Source organism: Lissotriton vulgaris, chromosome 11 (genome assembly GCF_964263255.1).
Source record: "Lissotriton vulgaris chromosome 11, aLisVul1.2, whole genome shotgun sequence".
Lineage (NCBI taxonomy): Eukaryota > Metazoa > Chordata > Amphibia > Caudata > Salamandridae > Lissotriton > Lissotriton vulgaris.
The window spans coordinates 611,170,104-611,186,600 of NC_141699.1; the positions used below are offsets into that span (position 1 = coordinate 611,170,104).

A 16,497-nucleotide genomic window follows, 5' to 3' on the forward strand; every position below is an offset into this window, starting at 1 on the left:
ACATACAAAAACAGGGGGGGCACGCTCTCTCCAGTTATCCCGTCTGGCATATGGAGATGGGCCATTTCACAGAAGATATACCTCCTAGCCGAACACCTACCAGGAGTTCCCAATCAAATAGTGGATCTACTCAGCCGTCAAATACAACCGATCCACGAATGGAACTTCATCCTCAAGTTCTTCTTTCATTCTTTCACATGTGGGGACATCCAGACATAGATCTGTTCGCCACACACCAAAACGCAAAATGCCCAAACTTTGCATCCAGGTATCCACACCCATTGTCCAAAGGCAATGTGCTATGGATCAGTTGGTCAGGCAAATTTGCTTACACTTTTCCGCCTCTCTCACTCATTCCATTGCTAGTGAGGAAAGTCCAACAGCATTCCCTCACAATGATCCTAGTTGCTCCAACATGGGCAAGACAGCCATGGTTTACAACTCTTTTGGAACTATCCGTAGTACCACATCAAAAGCTGCACCTCTCACCCAAGCTTCTCACTCAGAACCATAGAGAGATAAGACACCCAGATCCCAGTCAGCTCAACCTTGCGCTCTGTCTCTTGAAATCCTAGAGTTTGGCTACCTTCATCTTCTGCCAAACTGTATGAATGTTATCAAAGAAGCTAGACGCCCTACAACAAGGGCATGCTATGCAGCAAAATGGAAGAGGTTCGTCATGTATTGCTCTCACAACAAGATTGACCCACTAGATGCTTCCATTCAAAACATTATCTGTTACCTTTTGCATCTAAAACAATGTAACCTGGCGTATACATCTATAAGACTACATTTAGCTGCCATAGCGGCCTACCTGCAAAACAGACAACATTTGTCTCTGTTTAGAGTTCCTGCAATCAAAGCTTCTATGGAGGGACTTAAAAGAATAACTCCACCAAGAGCTCCACCCTCTCCAGTGTGGAATCTCAATATAGTCCTTACTAGACTAATGGGTCCTCCATTTGAACCTTTACACAAATGTGAACTACAGTACCTTACTTAGAAAGTAGCATTTTTAGTCGCCATCACCTCTCTCAGAAGAGTGAACGAACTCCAGGCATTAACCATACAAGAACCATTCTTATAAATCTATCATAACAAAGTGGTTCTTAGAACAAACCCAACATTTTTACCCAAAGTAGTTTCTGCCTTTCATTTAAACCAGTCTGTTGAACTACCAGTATTCTTCCCTCAACCAGACTCCGTGGCAGAAAGAGCTCTAAACACCCTTGATGTTAAAAAAGCATTACTTTACTAAATTGAAAGAAGGAAATCCTTTAGAAACACCAAATACCTTTTCGTAGCTTTCTTCCCACCTCATAAGGGCAATCTTCTATCCAAGACAGGAATTGCAAGGTGGATTGTAAAATGCATACAAATATGCTACCTTAAAGCCAAACACACGTTAACCATTCCCCTCTGGAGCTATTCTACACGTTCACTAGGGGCATCTATGGCATTCTTGGGGAACATTCCCCTAAATGACCTAAGTAAAGCAGAAACTTGGGCCATGCCACACACCTTCACAAAGCACTATTGTGTAGATGTGCAAGCAGAACAAGCTAGTGTGGGTCAGACAGTATTAAAAACACTTTTTCAAACTACTGCAACAGATACAGGTAGCAACCGCTAAGGAAAATACTGCTATATAGTCTATGCATAGTGTATAATCTGCAGCTCATATGCCTCGAACGGAAAATGCTACTTACCAATATGCATCTGTTCTTGGCATCTAGAGCTGCAGAGTTGTACACGCCCACCATCCTCCCCGGATACCTCTATCTGATCCCGTATTATCCTAATTAGATACATCACGCATGGACATCTTTCTATTTCTCACTACTCTATCTAGCCATCCTGGCAAAACAATCTAACGAAGGAGCCGAAGCTCATGCGCACTGTCGACCTCGTGACTACAAGACTTCTTCTATAACAAAAACAACCTGCAAACATCTGAGCCCACAACAGATTGAGATCTATGCATAGTGTACAACTCTGCAGCTCTACATGCCAAGAACAGATGCATACTAGTAAGTAGCATTTTCCTTTCAAAGTGTAACCCACCTCACATCCTCACTAAGCCTTGGACTGTTCTGTCATGCTGCTCTGAGAGTAAAGGGCTGGTGAGGAGGGTTATCCAGTTTAGGGTCCATTAGTACTGTAGCCCCAGGACACCAAAGGTAAATGACTATTTCATGCAACTGGAGCCCAGTAATTCCTGACTTCCCTGGTGGCCCAGGAATACGGTTGTCCGTCATCATGCGTTTATTTTTCTGTTGTAAGCGTTCTTTTTTTCTGATGGCTACTTTAACCAATAGATTCCTTACCTAGTGAATATCCCCAGGTGCCAGACTGTATCCTAAACTCAAAAGGCAGTGCTCTTGCACTGCGGTGGGTGGCATTGTGCGGCTCTGAGCTGACTTTGTTCCACTCCGGAAGTGATAAACAGAGCGCATATAAGTGCCACCCATGTGTGCTGATGTCTGTGCCTTTCTTTCCCCACCTTCAGACCCCCACCGGGGGCATTGATCCTCTTCATCTCTGAAGATTTGTTTTTTTGGACGTTTCAAATCTACTAGTGTGCAGGGGAACCTGTCGCCTCATAAGACTACAGGGTTGTAGGGACTGTCGCACACAGTACTGCCAATCCTTCATTCACCCCTCTACAAAGTAGATGAAGGTAGAACTAGCGTATACTGCTTGGGAAGCTACTTGCCTTTAACAGTAGTTTTGTTGTGTAGAACTCTTCTAGATTCACATCGTATAACCCCCACAGCCTGGTGGGAAGAAATAGAGAGACAAATACAGGAACAGAAACTGAAAGTTACTAGAGTTTGAGGAATTGGCATTGTAAATGACAATGCCTTTTATTTACTTGAAGCAAATCCATTTTTGTGGGAAATGAAGCTAATGGGAAGAGATGAGAGGATGTGAGGTGTAAAACTGTGCCCTGGTACAGGAGAGGAGATGCTAGAGAGGGGTGTTGGACTTGGAGGTGCAGGATGAAGGGCGAGGAGGGACAGCGGGGAGGAAGCAAACAATGGTGGAGACTCGTCGGAGAGAAGTGGGGAGGATGTACACATGTAAATAAAAATCCAGTACTTGTATAGCGCACAAATCTCCCCCGAAGGGGTCTCTCGGCTCTGGGTTGCTGTAGGGAAGATTAAGCGAGCTATTGCCCAGAGTCGCATGGTGCTGGGCAGACTCATGGGCGAGCACATGACGAAGGAAAGTGGGAGGAAGCACACAGGGTGAGCACATCACAGAGGGAAGTGGGCAGAAGCACACAGGGTGAGCACATCAGGGAGGAAGTGGTGAGGAAGCAAACAAGGGTGACCACATCACGGAGGGAAGTGGGGAGGAAGCACACAAGGGGGAGCACATCTTAATCTCCTTCTCCCGTGCCTGCCAAAAATAAACGTGCCTAATGTAACTGGTACTCCTGTAAAGCACCCCAACTTTCGTCGACTTCAATGGTTAACCAGTGCGCATCCAAGCTGATATTTTGACAGCAGTGAAGCAAAATCTGCGTCTCAGCAGGTCACATGCACAGGGATTGGCTGCGTCCTCCGTAAGTGTAGAGTGGGCTAGTTTCCTCCATACGAGAGGGAGGAGGGCTGTGTCACAAAGGAAAGTGGGAAGAAGCACACAGGTTGAGCAAATGACGAAGGCAAGTGGGGAGGAAGCACACAAGGGAGAGCACATCTTAATCTCCTTCTCCCGTGCCTACCAAAAAAAAGCGATTGGCTTTGTAAATAACAATCCCTTTTATTTGTTTTAAAAACTAAAATAAAAGGCATTATTTGCAATGTCAATAGCTCAAATTCTCCTAAATGCTAGACCTATTGCATTGCAAATATTTTTTTAAACAGGGCTTTGTGCTGCTTTTCACTACTTTGTGTCATGTTGGCATTCTATGACTGGCTCTTGGGCAGTCCAGGGCAATCATCTGTAGTTGTTTACGCAACGCACTATCTAGTAAAATTGTTAGACCAGGCTTTGTATTACAAGAAATTAACCCTTGAGGCAGACACAACATAGGACAAATGTTTTTATTTTTCCTTACATTTCACACATTGCATGTGTAGTACACTGTACAGTACACATTCATGGTGTGAAGTTGAACAAAGATACAAAGACACAACATTAGAAAATGGAAAACACAAAGTCACTGGCACAAACCCGCAAATCACAGAGATATAAAGACCGGCATTGGAACACACGCGCCGAATAATGTAAAGCAGACATCTGAAATCAAGGGATTGAATTTCATTGGCAGTCGGGGGCAGCAGCTTGGAGGATTGGGTTACATTTTTTTTCTTTTTTTTCTGTCTGTAAATTAGGACTGTAAACTTAGACGTGTTTTTTCATAACTGTCTCCAGGATCAGAGGCTTTGGTACAAAAGTTGAAAACTACTAATCAGTTAAAGAATAGTTCCTGGTTCGTGGTAGACAAATGTGCAAACTGCCCCATAAACTCAGCTTACCCTATCCCTGCAGAGAACTGAAGGGGAAAGTGCTAGTTATTTATTGTGAAGAGCTCCCCTTAACAACGCATAGGTGCACGGTTGCACAGATATGCATGTAAGAATGCAAAAAGTACAAGTTGTAAATGGTTTTGGCATGTTAGAACACTTAGTCTCTTTTTACTTAAAGGGGTACTATCATGAAACAAACATACACTCTTTGTTGCACAGTAGTGCGCCATGAAAACTGACAGTGTGAGTTAATGAATGCATTTATTTGAGTAGTTGTAGAGCGCCTTGATCGATACTGTTTTCTGGCCACTTCAGTGTGCTAGTCTATCAGGGGACTGATGAGCCGCAGGTGTGACTTCGCAGGAGGGTTAGTGTTCTTTAGTTGGTGGTTTACAGTCCTTCAAGGGCAGGAAGTGTGGTGGTTTTCACAGAGGCCGCCCCCGCAGGGGGCTCGAGGGCCGGCGCCTTAACCCACGCCAGGCCCCTGGAAGGAAAACCGGTTCGGGGCAGCGCCCCCAGAAGCGGGAAAGTCAGTGTCGCTCTTGCCGCCCCGCTTGCCTCGCCAGTTAGGCGCCTCGCCCAGCGGCCAATGGGGCTGGGGCGAGGGGTAAACCCCCCAATGGGGAAGAAGGGCGGCTAGCCAGAGATGCTAAGTCGGGGGGCATAAGAACACCGCACCCCGGTCCAGTTGGCATCTTGGACCGGGGGACAGCGGCAGCACGGCGAAAGGATCTTGTCCAGGAAGACGACCAGAGGTGGAGGTGAAGCACTGCCGAGCAACCAGACGAGCCGGGCCGTGCTTGGGCCCGAGTCCGGGACGACAACGAGCGGTGACAGGCCAGAGGCTATCCAAGAAGCGATTCCACCGAAAGGCCGAGCACTTCTAAACAAGAGGTAGCACCTAGCAACATGGCCAGTAAGAGGGAGCTGGGGGAGCTGTTGAAACAGATCCGAGCGACCTCCGAGGTGCATGGAACAGAATGGCTGCAGGCGCACCTGGGCAAGGGCGCCGGAGGAGGTCCGAGCAAACGACCGCCAGCAGTAGCCGAGGAGCCAGCACAGAAGCGGCAGAGAAGAATCCCAGCGAAGCTGAAGGAGAAGGCAGCGGCAGCGAAGAAGATGCAGCCAGGAAAGAAAGCCCCCACACCGGGAGGCAAGCAGAGGACGGAAGGGCCAGGACGAGGAATAGAGACGGCAGCAATGAGCGGTGAGCATATTGGCACGATCGTGCAAGAATGCATAAAAGCCATGACGCCCCTCATCCTGCAGGGGCTGAACGTGCAAGGGGAAGGGGGCGCCAGCGACCCAGAGGACAAGGAATGTTCAGGCCTTCCGTGGCACTTGATAGACCCTGGGTGGGTGTGGCAAGCGCAGCTGAGGGGTCAGAGTGCTCCAACAGGGCAAGGGGGCTTAGGGTCACCAGTAACAGGCTGGGGCTGCCCAGTTGGCGGCCTGCCACCCGCCCTTCTGGCGCAAGACCCCTATGCGCGGCCCTCCCCCGGCCCTGCGTCCTTAACCCCTTGGGTGCTATGGGTTTTCCCCTGGGTGCTGCAATTCCATAAATCCCACTTTACATGACAAAGCCAGCTCGTCATAAGCACAGCGCAGGTAATGCCCATGACGAGCTGGCTTTGTCATCAGCGCTGAAGGGGTTAACAACTAGAGCCACAGGTCTAGCCAGTCTGATACCTCTGTCAGTCAAGGAGAGAATTTGGAAGAAGGAGTTTATAGACATTTTTACTTTGTTAGAGATCCAACTTGACGGGCTAGACCTGACGGCTTGCGATAAAAAAGAGGAAGATAGGAGAGAAATCGGAGGTAAAGGAAAGAGAGGACCTTTGACAATTGGTTAGACGCCTTTAGGATCATGGCCTGCATAATTGTGGAGAAATTCCCGCGCTGCACTGCAGACCTGTGGCTCTATGAGGCCAACCTACACAATGCGCAGAGGCAGTTCCCCGGGGACGCTTGGCTGGAGTATGATAAGTGCTTCAGTTTAAAGATGCAGACCCATCCAGAGATGGAATGGAACGAGGAAGATGTGTCTGGGTTCATCCACAAGATGATGATTGCTAAGGAAACCAGGCACTGGGCAGGGAGGAGCGAACAGCCCTTTCGTCCCCCCATCACAAGGGAAAGAGTAGGACTTTCCTACCTCGCCACCGCACACCGCATGGAGGGCCTGCCATATGCTGGAAATATGAAGCTAACGAATGTTCATGGGGATCGTCCTGCACGCTTGCTCCAGTTGCGGGGGCGGACACCCAACAGTGGGGTGCAAGCGGAAAAGCGACCAAGGAAGAGACAAAAAAGAGAAAGGGAAGAAGCAGTGAGGGAGCGACCGAGGAGGAGGGTGGAGGGGGGGCTCGGGGAGTCCAGGAGAGTTCCATCAATACAGACTAGCCAGGTCCCCCATCAACACAGCGCAACTACGCAGGCTTGCAAACATGTACCACAACAAAGCTGACGCCGAGACATTAGTGTAAGGATTTGAGAAGGGATTCGTTATCCCCTTCGAGGGCACCCTGCCGCGAGGCGGGGCAAAGAATTTAATATCGGCCCTTCAACACCCCGAGGTAGTCTCCAAGAAGTTGGAAAAAGAGAAAGCACTGGGCAGAATAGAAGTCCCTTGCCTCCCCTATTGCAGGCGGGGCTAGTGGTCTCTCCACTAGGGGTGGTACCAAAAAAGGATCCATGTCAATTTAGATTGATTCACCATCTGTCATTCCCCGAAGGGTCAACCATTAACGACTGGATCAGCCCGAGGCTTGCTCAGTGGGTTACGCCACAGTGGACGACGCCATCGACCTAGTACGAACATCAGGCCACGGAGCCCTTATGGCTAAAGCAGACATAGAATCGGCATTCCGCCTCCTCCCAGTCCACCCTTCCAGTTTCCACCTCCTGAGTTTTCGGTGTGGGGGGAGCTCTACTTCGACAAAGCCATGCCCATGGGTTGTTCAGTGTCTTGTGCTTATTTTGAGACGTTCAGCACGTTCCTGGAATGGGCCCTGCACGCCAGGCACAAGGAAGGCGGGAAGCTCCATTACCTGGATGACTTCCTCTTCACAGGCCCGACCGCTACTGACATATGCGGACGGACATTAGACGCATTCCATGCTTTGGCTAAGGAGTTAGGGGTACCGCTAGCGGCAGAGAAGACAGTGGGCCCGGCAACAACGATCACGTTCCTAGGGATAGAGCTGGACTCCGTTGCAGGCACCTCCAAGTTGCCAGAAGGAAAGGTGACAGAGTTCAGGGAGGATATCCAGAACCTATGCGGGAAAGAAAAAGCGACACTCTGGGAGCTCCAGGGGATGATTTGTAAGCTCAATTTTGCGGCAAGGGTGATCCGGCAGGCAGGGTGTTTGCTAGGCGACTGACCCATCTGACATCAGGCATGACACGCAAACACCACCATGTTAGATTAGGAGCTGGCGTGAAACAGGACCAGCAGGTGTGGGTCTCCTTTCTGAGGAACTTTAACGGGATCCTCATCTGGAGGGAAGGATGGGTGACATGCAGGCAGATTGCGCTTTTCACAGAGGCAGCCGGGAGCCATGGTTTTGGGGCCATACTGGGCAGCAAGTGGTGCAGGGGGCAAGGGCCAGGCGCCTGGCACAGTTCAGGCAAAACAGGAAACATAACATTCCTCGAGCTGTTTCCCATCGTTGTGGCCCTGGCGATCTGGAAACGCGAGCTGCGCAACATGAAGCTCACAATCTGGTCCGACAACAAGGGGGTGGTACAATCTATCAACAAGGGGGCGGCCAGGTGCCCAGAGATACTGACACTAATACGCCATCTGGTTAAATTACAGTTGGAAGGCAACATAGACCTGAGGGCACAGCACGTACCAGAGGTGGAGCACGAGCAGGCCGACGCCCTTCAAAGAGCACAGATGGACAGATTCAGGCAGCTGGCATCCAGGGCAGATCAGGACATGACCCATTTCCCGGGGCACCTGTGGGACCTAGCAGAGTAGACCTCGCAGCATTGGTGAACCAGGCCCTCTTCCCCCGAAGCAGCGAAGAGATATAGGAAATATGTGGGCACAGTAATACAGATAGGGGGTATCCAAAACCTAGAGGATGCCAGGGCAGCGGGCGCGGCAGTGGAGAGGTTCATCCTGTGGGCATACAACAGTAGCAAATCAAGGTACTGGGCCCAGGCGCACCTAGCAGCAGTAACACACTTCACAAAGCTGGCGGCAGGGCACAACCCAGCGGCATCTCACTAAGTCAAGGCAGCCATGAAAGGTTGGAGGCGCGTCGAGGGCAAGAGAAAGGACAGCAGACGGCCGATAGATTTTTCCAAACTGGCTTTCCTATTAGAAGCCTTGGGAGGCGTCACGAGGGACGCATTCGAGCTCAGCCTGTTTAAAGCAGCCTTCGCCATCGCTTTCTTCGGTGCCTTCCGCATCAGCGAACTGGTGGCACCGCGCAGGGGTGGGCCCGCTGACGACTGCCTACTAGCCATTTCGCACATCCTTGCGGCCCCCCGCTAGCCTCGCCAGGTAGGCGCCTCGCCCAGCGGCCAATGGAGCTGGGGCGAGGGGTGAACCCCCCAATGGGGAAGAAGGCCGGCTAGCCAGAGATGCTAAGTCAGGGGGCATACGAACACCGCACCCCGGTCCAGTTGGCATCTTGGACCCGGGGACAGCAGCACCAGGGCGAAAGGATCTTTTCCCACCCACCCACACCAAAGTAACAACAAATGTCGCAGTGCTGGAACAAGGGCTGGGAATGGGCGAAATAAGGAGATAATACTTGCTACGGAGACACACCGACGGGCGGAGTGTAAGAATTGGGACCCTCACACTGGGATACCGAACGGCATGGTGAGGGGTCAAACAAGGAGAAGGGGGTAGCAACGGAGACGGCACTCGCTGCCCAGCCCCCGCCGGCTGGCAGGGCACAACAGAGACCAACATGGTGGCGAGTAGGGTCCTAACTCCGGGAAGGAAGCTACCCCCGCGCAGAGGAAGCGAGGATACAACCCAAAAGAGAGAACAAGCGAACCACCAGTCCAAAGGGACAACGAAGTGATCCAAAAAAGGCAAGCGGATGATTTATGACCATGCATGACAAGTCATAAAATAGTGCTGTATGACAAATGCTATATGACGTATGAATATGCATGTATGATAATAAAACTGCGGCCAAAATTGCCACTAAGAGAATCAAACAGTGTTGGCTTATTTATTCAGAGGACCATCGAGGGTCCTAAGCATATGGGTACATACGCATGAATGGGGCGCAGTTCGGGGGTTTATTGCCTGGTTAGCTGGATGTAGGCTATGCCCCTTTTACTTTATCTGCTTAAAGTTGGAGTGCTTAGAAGCAGCCTAGTCTGTTAGTGCGAAGTACTACATTGAATCTGGACATGTTTATACCTTCAAAATGCAAACCCCTTCTAGTCGTGTGCTGCCTGCTACTTTTTCCCAAGCTAGCTACAAGCTGTGTGCCTGTTGCAAATGAAAGATGTGCTGGAGGGCTTGTCATGCCCAGGTTGTGCCGAGGAACGGGAATGTGGTTCTCTGCATAGCCCCATTTCTTTCAGTGAACGTCTAGTTCATAAATCCCCTACTGAGAAAGAATATTTGGCTGAATCCACCTCGTATGACGTAAGAGTAAAATGTAAAATATTGAAGACAAAATGGGCATTCAGCAGTTACATGAAACATGTTGGTCAAAAGGGTGACATATCTCCGAACTCATCCTACAATTGTATTAAATCCTGCCCCATGTACCCATTAAAGGGATATGCTTTGGGTTGAACAAAGGTGGTTTCATATCAATATCTGCATCCTCCATCCTCAGACTCACTGTAAATATTACTCTAGATGCCGACATACAAATAACTTGGGCCAGCTGACCCGCACATAGCCCCTCTGCAACGTGTACAGTGAATACAGAACAGGGACACTGGAGTCCTGGGGTGACGGCTATGGTTCCTCTGTGCGGTTTTACTTTACGTGTTTCTGGAGCACAAGAAAATCAAGAAGGCGGTGGTGTAAAACAGAGGCGTGGTTAATGTAGAAAACAGCCGAGAAAGTGGACGGCAGTTGCTTCCCTGTGAAATGGATCCAAAACAGAAGAAGCCTGCGAGTGGTGCGCGCGCGCCACTGCGAGACATGTTGTTTCAATTATCGCGCCCGTGTCTGGGCACAATAATTAAAACCAAATGACCGTCGGTGCGCGTAATATACACCAATAGGTCATGGGAGGAGCAATGCGCCCACCTTTGGCCAATTGCGTGCCGTCTTCATAAAAAGACGGGAATAGCGTGGCCCAAAAGGAATCGCACACGCTCGTGCTCGATTCCTAGACCTGTTTTCAAAGCCCCCTATAAAATGTCTCGCGCTGCACGAGCAGTGCTTCGCACTGCACCGCTAGGCGCAAGACCTAAAAAACTTTTACTAATTCAGAATTTCAGGATGTGGAATAATGCAAAGCACGTGAATCTAGAATAGTTCCATTCGGAAAAGCTATTGTTACAGGCAAGTAACACGTTTCTTAGTTTCACTTGCAGCATTCCTTCTCACCATCAGCTTGAATCTCCCTATTCAGTCCCACTGCAGTTACTGAGGGGGAGGACACGGAGGAAGTAGTGTGCTTTCTCCGATGGATTCTCTTTCCGCAGAAGAATGTGTACTCTTTCTAGAGACACTTTGAAAAGATAATAATTTGAATAATTTCTTGCACTTGAAATTACAGTGTATATTTAAACAGAGATGCTTGGTGATTAAAAGAGATCTGCCTAAATAATTGTTTTAGGAATCTACTGTTCAGTAGTATTTCTTCTTAATGTCAGTCTCCCTAGCCTCCACTGCAGCTTAAGATAGCAGACCAAAGGGACAGGCACAACATTCCTTTCCCATCATGCAGATATTCTGTCATGTCTTCCCCCTCTTCGGTCTCCCTGTGTGGAGTTGTTTCGGTTAATGTTATTGCGGGATATTTACTAGGCTTTGCGATCGGAATGCAGAGCTCTCCTGGGTATCCTGCTTGCCTGTCAGCCACACCTCCCCTGGGTTATTTCTAGGTGTCCTTAGGAAACAAGGTAATGAGGAACTTGATGAGAATTAGTAGCACACACACAATAGAGAGGCATGAAGGAAGAAGTGAATGTACTGTAGTGCAGGTCGAGCAACTACTGGTAAGGGAAAGGTTTTGAAATGATAGTTCTCATGCATGCTTAGCTTCATTGCAGTACCACTGTCCCATTCCCCATCTCCCGATTATCAACTACAAAAACAGCATTGTGGTGGAATGTCAAAGGACATAAAGGGTAGGGCTCATGTGCAGCATTGATGGGTGGAATTTGTTAACATTACTCTGGGATTATTTATTTATAGCATGTGGCATTGTATAAAAGAAAACAATTTAGGAGAGCAGTGGTTCATGGCAGGCAACTTTTTTCCCCAGTTAGCACTGCGGACCGTAGGCATGTTTTAGTTGGTAATATATAGGAGAAAAGCAGCATTGCACATGAAAACAGTTTTATTTCCCAATGGAGTGTCCAACTGTCTTGTCTGGATTCCTAATGCTGTTTTTTTTTTGTCATAAGCAAACATGCATCTTGCATGTGCACTGTAACATAGGCCTGTCTCTTGGATTGTGGTCTTGTTGGACCTGGAAGGGTGCCCAAAGTGCTACCCTCTTAGTAGTGGAATGCTACTGCCTTCATCATGAGTTAAACAGGACAAGTGCGGTCGAGGCAGCATACAGTGTAATAAGTAGTTGTGCCCAAGTCCATTTTAGACTGGTGACACTGCTATTTTATATGTTTTAAAAAGGAACCCTATGTCTACGTGTGATTTGAGTTATCACCCAAGATTGTAGGTCTTTACTCATTAAGTAGGTTTTGCTTTTCATGATACAGCGTTGGGGAGGTTAAACCACCTGTGTTGGTCATAAGAAGCCTAAGTATTCAATTAAAGTAAACTGTGTGTAGAATTAGTGTTTTGATTCTCCTTTTTTGCGAAATAATCATGGAATGTTGTGGGTTTTTAAGCAACCATACATGTTATTAGATCAGCTGCTGACTTAATCTATACTTTCTTGCTAAGCAACTGTTATCTCCGTTCATCTCTAACAGACTGACAAACATTGCAGCAATTTAATTGTTAGCAGGTATATATGACATTTTTAAATAAAGTAAGGTTGAATGTAAAAACGAATGAAGACCACTCTGCACAATGAAGTAGTGAAAGCATTGTATTTAATACTTAGATCCATTATAATGCTACTTTCCCAAAAATGTGCTTTATCTCACATAGAATACTGTTCATATAATAGCACTGTAGTTCATGTTCCCAGTAAACCTATTTTAAACATCTAATTAAAACAGTACATAACTTGAATTACTACATGTTCACTTACTTTTCATACTTGTCGGCGATGTTCCTCAGAATCCCTTTAAATTAATACATATGTTTTTAATTTTTGATATATATTTTTTGTGCTCTAATTTTACTTAAATATGTCTTGAGTCAGGAATCTCTTTAGATTGTTGTGGACTCGGTTTAGCTCTTAGTAACTTTAATATGAGGTCCCACTCTTTATATTAACTAGGAATTACATTTTTTCTATCTCTAATCCAGTCCACTGTTTCAAAAATATATTGGAATAGAGGCAAAGAAAATGTTTTCCACTTGGCCGAGTTAGAGAGCCATGTCTAGGAGTGGTTTATTTAGACAGCTTGTCCATGATTATAGATTCTATTTCACTGAAAATAATGATCATTTAACAACAAAAGACGGCCACAGATTTAGTTTTTAAATGGGATGCTACATTTTTTATTTAGAATACACTCCACCATTAAGAGGTTTGTTGATAATTACTATAATTGTAAAACGTACTCCCACCTAATACTAAGAAATATATATTCCCTTCTTTTTGTGCCCTCATTGCCACCTGTTTTTAAGGTTTTGGGAAGTTGGGGAGGGAATTGCAGGTTTTAGGATTAGTAGCTGGGAACTACATAATGCCCTCATCGGATCTTCCTGAAGAGGGCTTCTGACAGCACTGGCTATGCAGCCCCCACCCATCCTTGTTTTGTAAAGGTATGTGACGTAGCTGTTGTGAACATGCTACAAGAGGTGGTCCTAATATGACTGGAAGATCTGGAGGTGCACATTTAGTCTTTGTTCACCAGCACAAACAGAAGTACCTATTTCCCCTCTGTAACCACATCGTGCTGATCGGTAGAGTGAAATTTGGGTACAGGGGATGTTGCCTGAGATACAGGAGGATTTTTTGTTTTAGGTGGGCTTCCTCCTTTCTGTAATGAATGACTCCAAATTACCCTTGGCTACATCAACACTGTAAAATAAATACTGAAGAAATCCTGTTTTAACTGCAGTATAAGACAATGGTGGAGTGTAGTTTTATACTGACATAAGTCTGAACCTGTTTATCATTAACTGTATTGTTGTAGGAATTTACTTGCACTGATCCATCGAATGATCGAATTTGTGGTGCGTGAAGGGCCGATGTTCGAAGCAATGATCATGAACAGAGAACTCAGCAATCCTATGTTCAGGTACCAAATATTTTTCAGCTGTTATGTACTTAGATCATGATATCTTAAGCAAGTGTAAATCGCATTGACAACATTTATTTCTTATGGATTTTGCTCTGCCTCAGACAATAGGGAAGCTCTCTGCATATACAAAAGAATGTGCTTGATATTGAACAGACCAATGTATGACTTAACCACGCTTGCCATTACCACATCTGCTATACTACTTGTTTGAACTGTACATGTGGCATTACGTCAGCTTGTTTAAATGTATACATTTATATAGATCATATATATATATCTGCATGTACATACACACACTTGTGTGTGTATGTGTGTGTGTGTGTGTGTATATATATATATATATATATATATATATATATATATATATATATATAATATATATATTCACACACACACATAGATAAAATTTTTGTATTATTTCTGGGAACCCACCCAAAAGCCCCCCTTTTTTCCCCATACCTTCTTTTATCTTTTAACACATTTAAACCCTACAATTACCCTTACCTCCATTTATTCCTACCTACACCTAAACCCTTCGGTCACCAATACCTCCATTTTCACTATCCACCCCTGAAATTATCCTTAACTCGTTTTTTTTTTTCTATCTCTACCCACTTCTAAACCCTTAAATAACCAATACCTCTTTATCGCTTCCCATCCCTGAGCCCTAAATTCACATTTACCTTCCTTGACCCCTGCCCACACCTAACCCTTATAACCACCATCTCGTCCCTTTACCTGCATCTAGACCACTGTTTAAAATTGTTCTTTAACAAATATCTGCCTGCTAAAGGTACAAATAACCTGCCTGGTACTCACCTACATTTAAAGTCATTGTGGTCTAAGCATTTCATGGTAAAAATGGCATGATAAAGTTGGTTCCCCTTAACAGGCAGATTATCTAATATTAGGCCACCCCACTTCTGTCTAAAAAATTTAATGAAGAAATATTTCTCTGCTTAACCTTTATGGGTTCTTGGCTCAAACTTCCAGGCCTGGTTGTGCTAGTTGTTACTAATTTGAGATGGTGGATAACAAGATTTTGTGTGTTGCCTCTTTTCCGGCGATTCTAAAACGGATTTCTACACAATGCTTCCTGTAGCTGTACCTAATAGGATTGTAGATTATAGATATAGGTAGATTGAGAATCATATTAAATGTATAATTCTTGGCTTGATTAGCTAGCATTAAATGCAGCGTGTGCAAAAGTCTCCTGAAGATTAATCGTAAGTACAGATGTGGAAATGAATGGGTGTCTAACTTACGTGGTCATTGCATGAATTGCAGATGCAGTGCAAAACACTAACAAATTAGCTAACACATTAACACAGTTGGTGAAAAGCCTTGAACATATTCATGTGAAGTGCCTATTAGTTTTAGGGCTTTGAATGAAAAGTTTTTACCACCAGATGTTAAGGTTATTCCACCATTAGTGCTTTCAAAGCGCTCATTTGTACCATATTTTTCTTCCCTAGGTTTTTATTTGAGAACCAAACTCCAGCTCATGTATACTATAGGTGGAAACTCTATACAATATTACAGGTGAGTAAAAGTATTCCTGGAATATCACTTTACCTCTGAAATGTGGTGTCTGGGCCTTAATTACATATTTATTCCATTTCTTTCAGGGAGATTCCCCAACCAAATGGCGGACAGACGAATTTCGAATGTTCAAGAATGGCTCCTTGTGGAGGCCACCTCCTTTAAATCCATATCTTCATGGGATGGCTGAGGAGAAGGAGACCGAGGCATTTGTCGAGGAACCTATAAAAAAAGGGGCACTTAAGGAAGAGTAAGACATTTCCGATGCTTACATTAACGTTAGCAAATTTTAAACGCCATTCTAATGCTGTGGTTTAAAACTAAAGAAATTGAAAAGCAAAACAGTGTTTGGCCACATTTAATGTCAGCTGCTGATTGACAGCAGGTGGCGGGACCTAGGCACTTTGTCAAATGGGTTTCTCTAGCTTCTCTCACTGCCCTTAAAAGTACATTTCTGGGATTTAAGGCTTGGATTCTTTTTTGGCTATAGATTGCTGTATTTCGTCCCACACGTCCATTAACCCCACTACTTTCCTTGACAATTCACCTTTGTTCTTAATTCCTTACCAAAACCTCCTCATTTCACAGGTTTCAGTTTGCATTCTGTTTTACAAGTTAAGTGACCGGGAGTGTGTATTGATCTACATTTTTACATGGGACCTTTAATCACCCTCTCATTTTTGTTTTCCCTTTTACCTGGCGCACGAGTGGTTGTGATTGAAAACCAAGATCTGCCACCTCAACTGCTATCGTAGTATTGTGCTAAGTGGGTGTGTTACAGTCTCCCCAGACTCTGCTAGAACTTCAGAGTTTAATGTTAATATTATCTCCTAACCTATGGTGGATCTGGTAAATATCTATGTTAAAGCAGTTGTTCAGCATTGTTCCACATAAGAGCTTTTAGGAGAGCTCTTGAACTACTTTG

General features: G+C 45.9%; 1 protein-coding gene across 3 annotated transcripts in view; it reads left to right on the forward strand.

Moving 5' to 3' along the window:
• Window positions 1–16,497, forward strand: part of U2SURP (U2 snRNP associated SURP domain containing) — an 835,376-nt gene that overhangs the window by 357,079 nt on the left and 461,800 nt on the right. For all 3 annotated transcript variants that reach the window (XM_086943721.1, XM_086943722.1, XM_086943723.1), the window contains 3 exons: window positions 13,923–14,027; window positions 15,506–15,572; window positions 15,659–15,822. In XM_086943721.1, coding sequence (XP_086799847.1) covers window positions 13,923–14,027; window positions 15,506–15,572; window positions 15,659–15,822 — 336 coding nt within the window. The remainder of the gene's footprint in view (window positions 1–13,922; window positions 14,028–15,505; window positions 15,573–15,658; window positions 15,823–16,497) is intronic.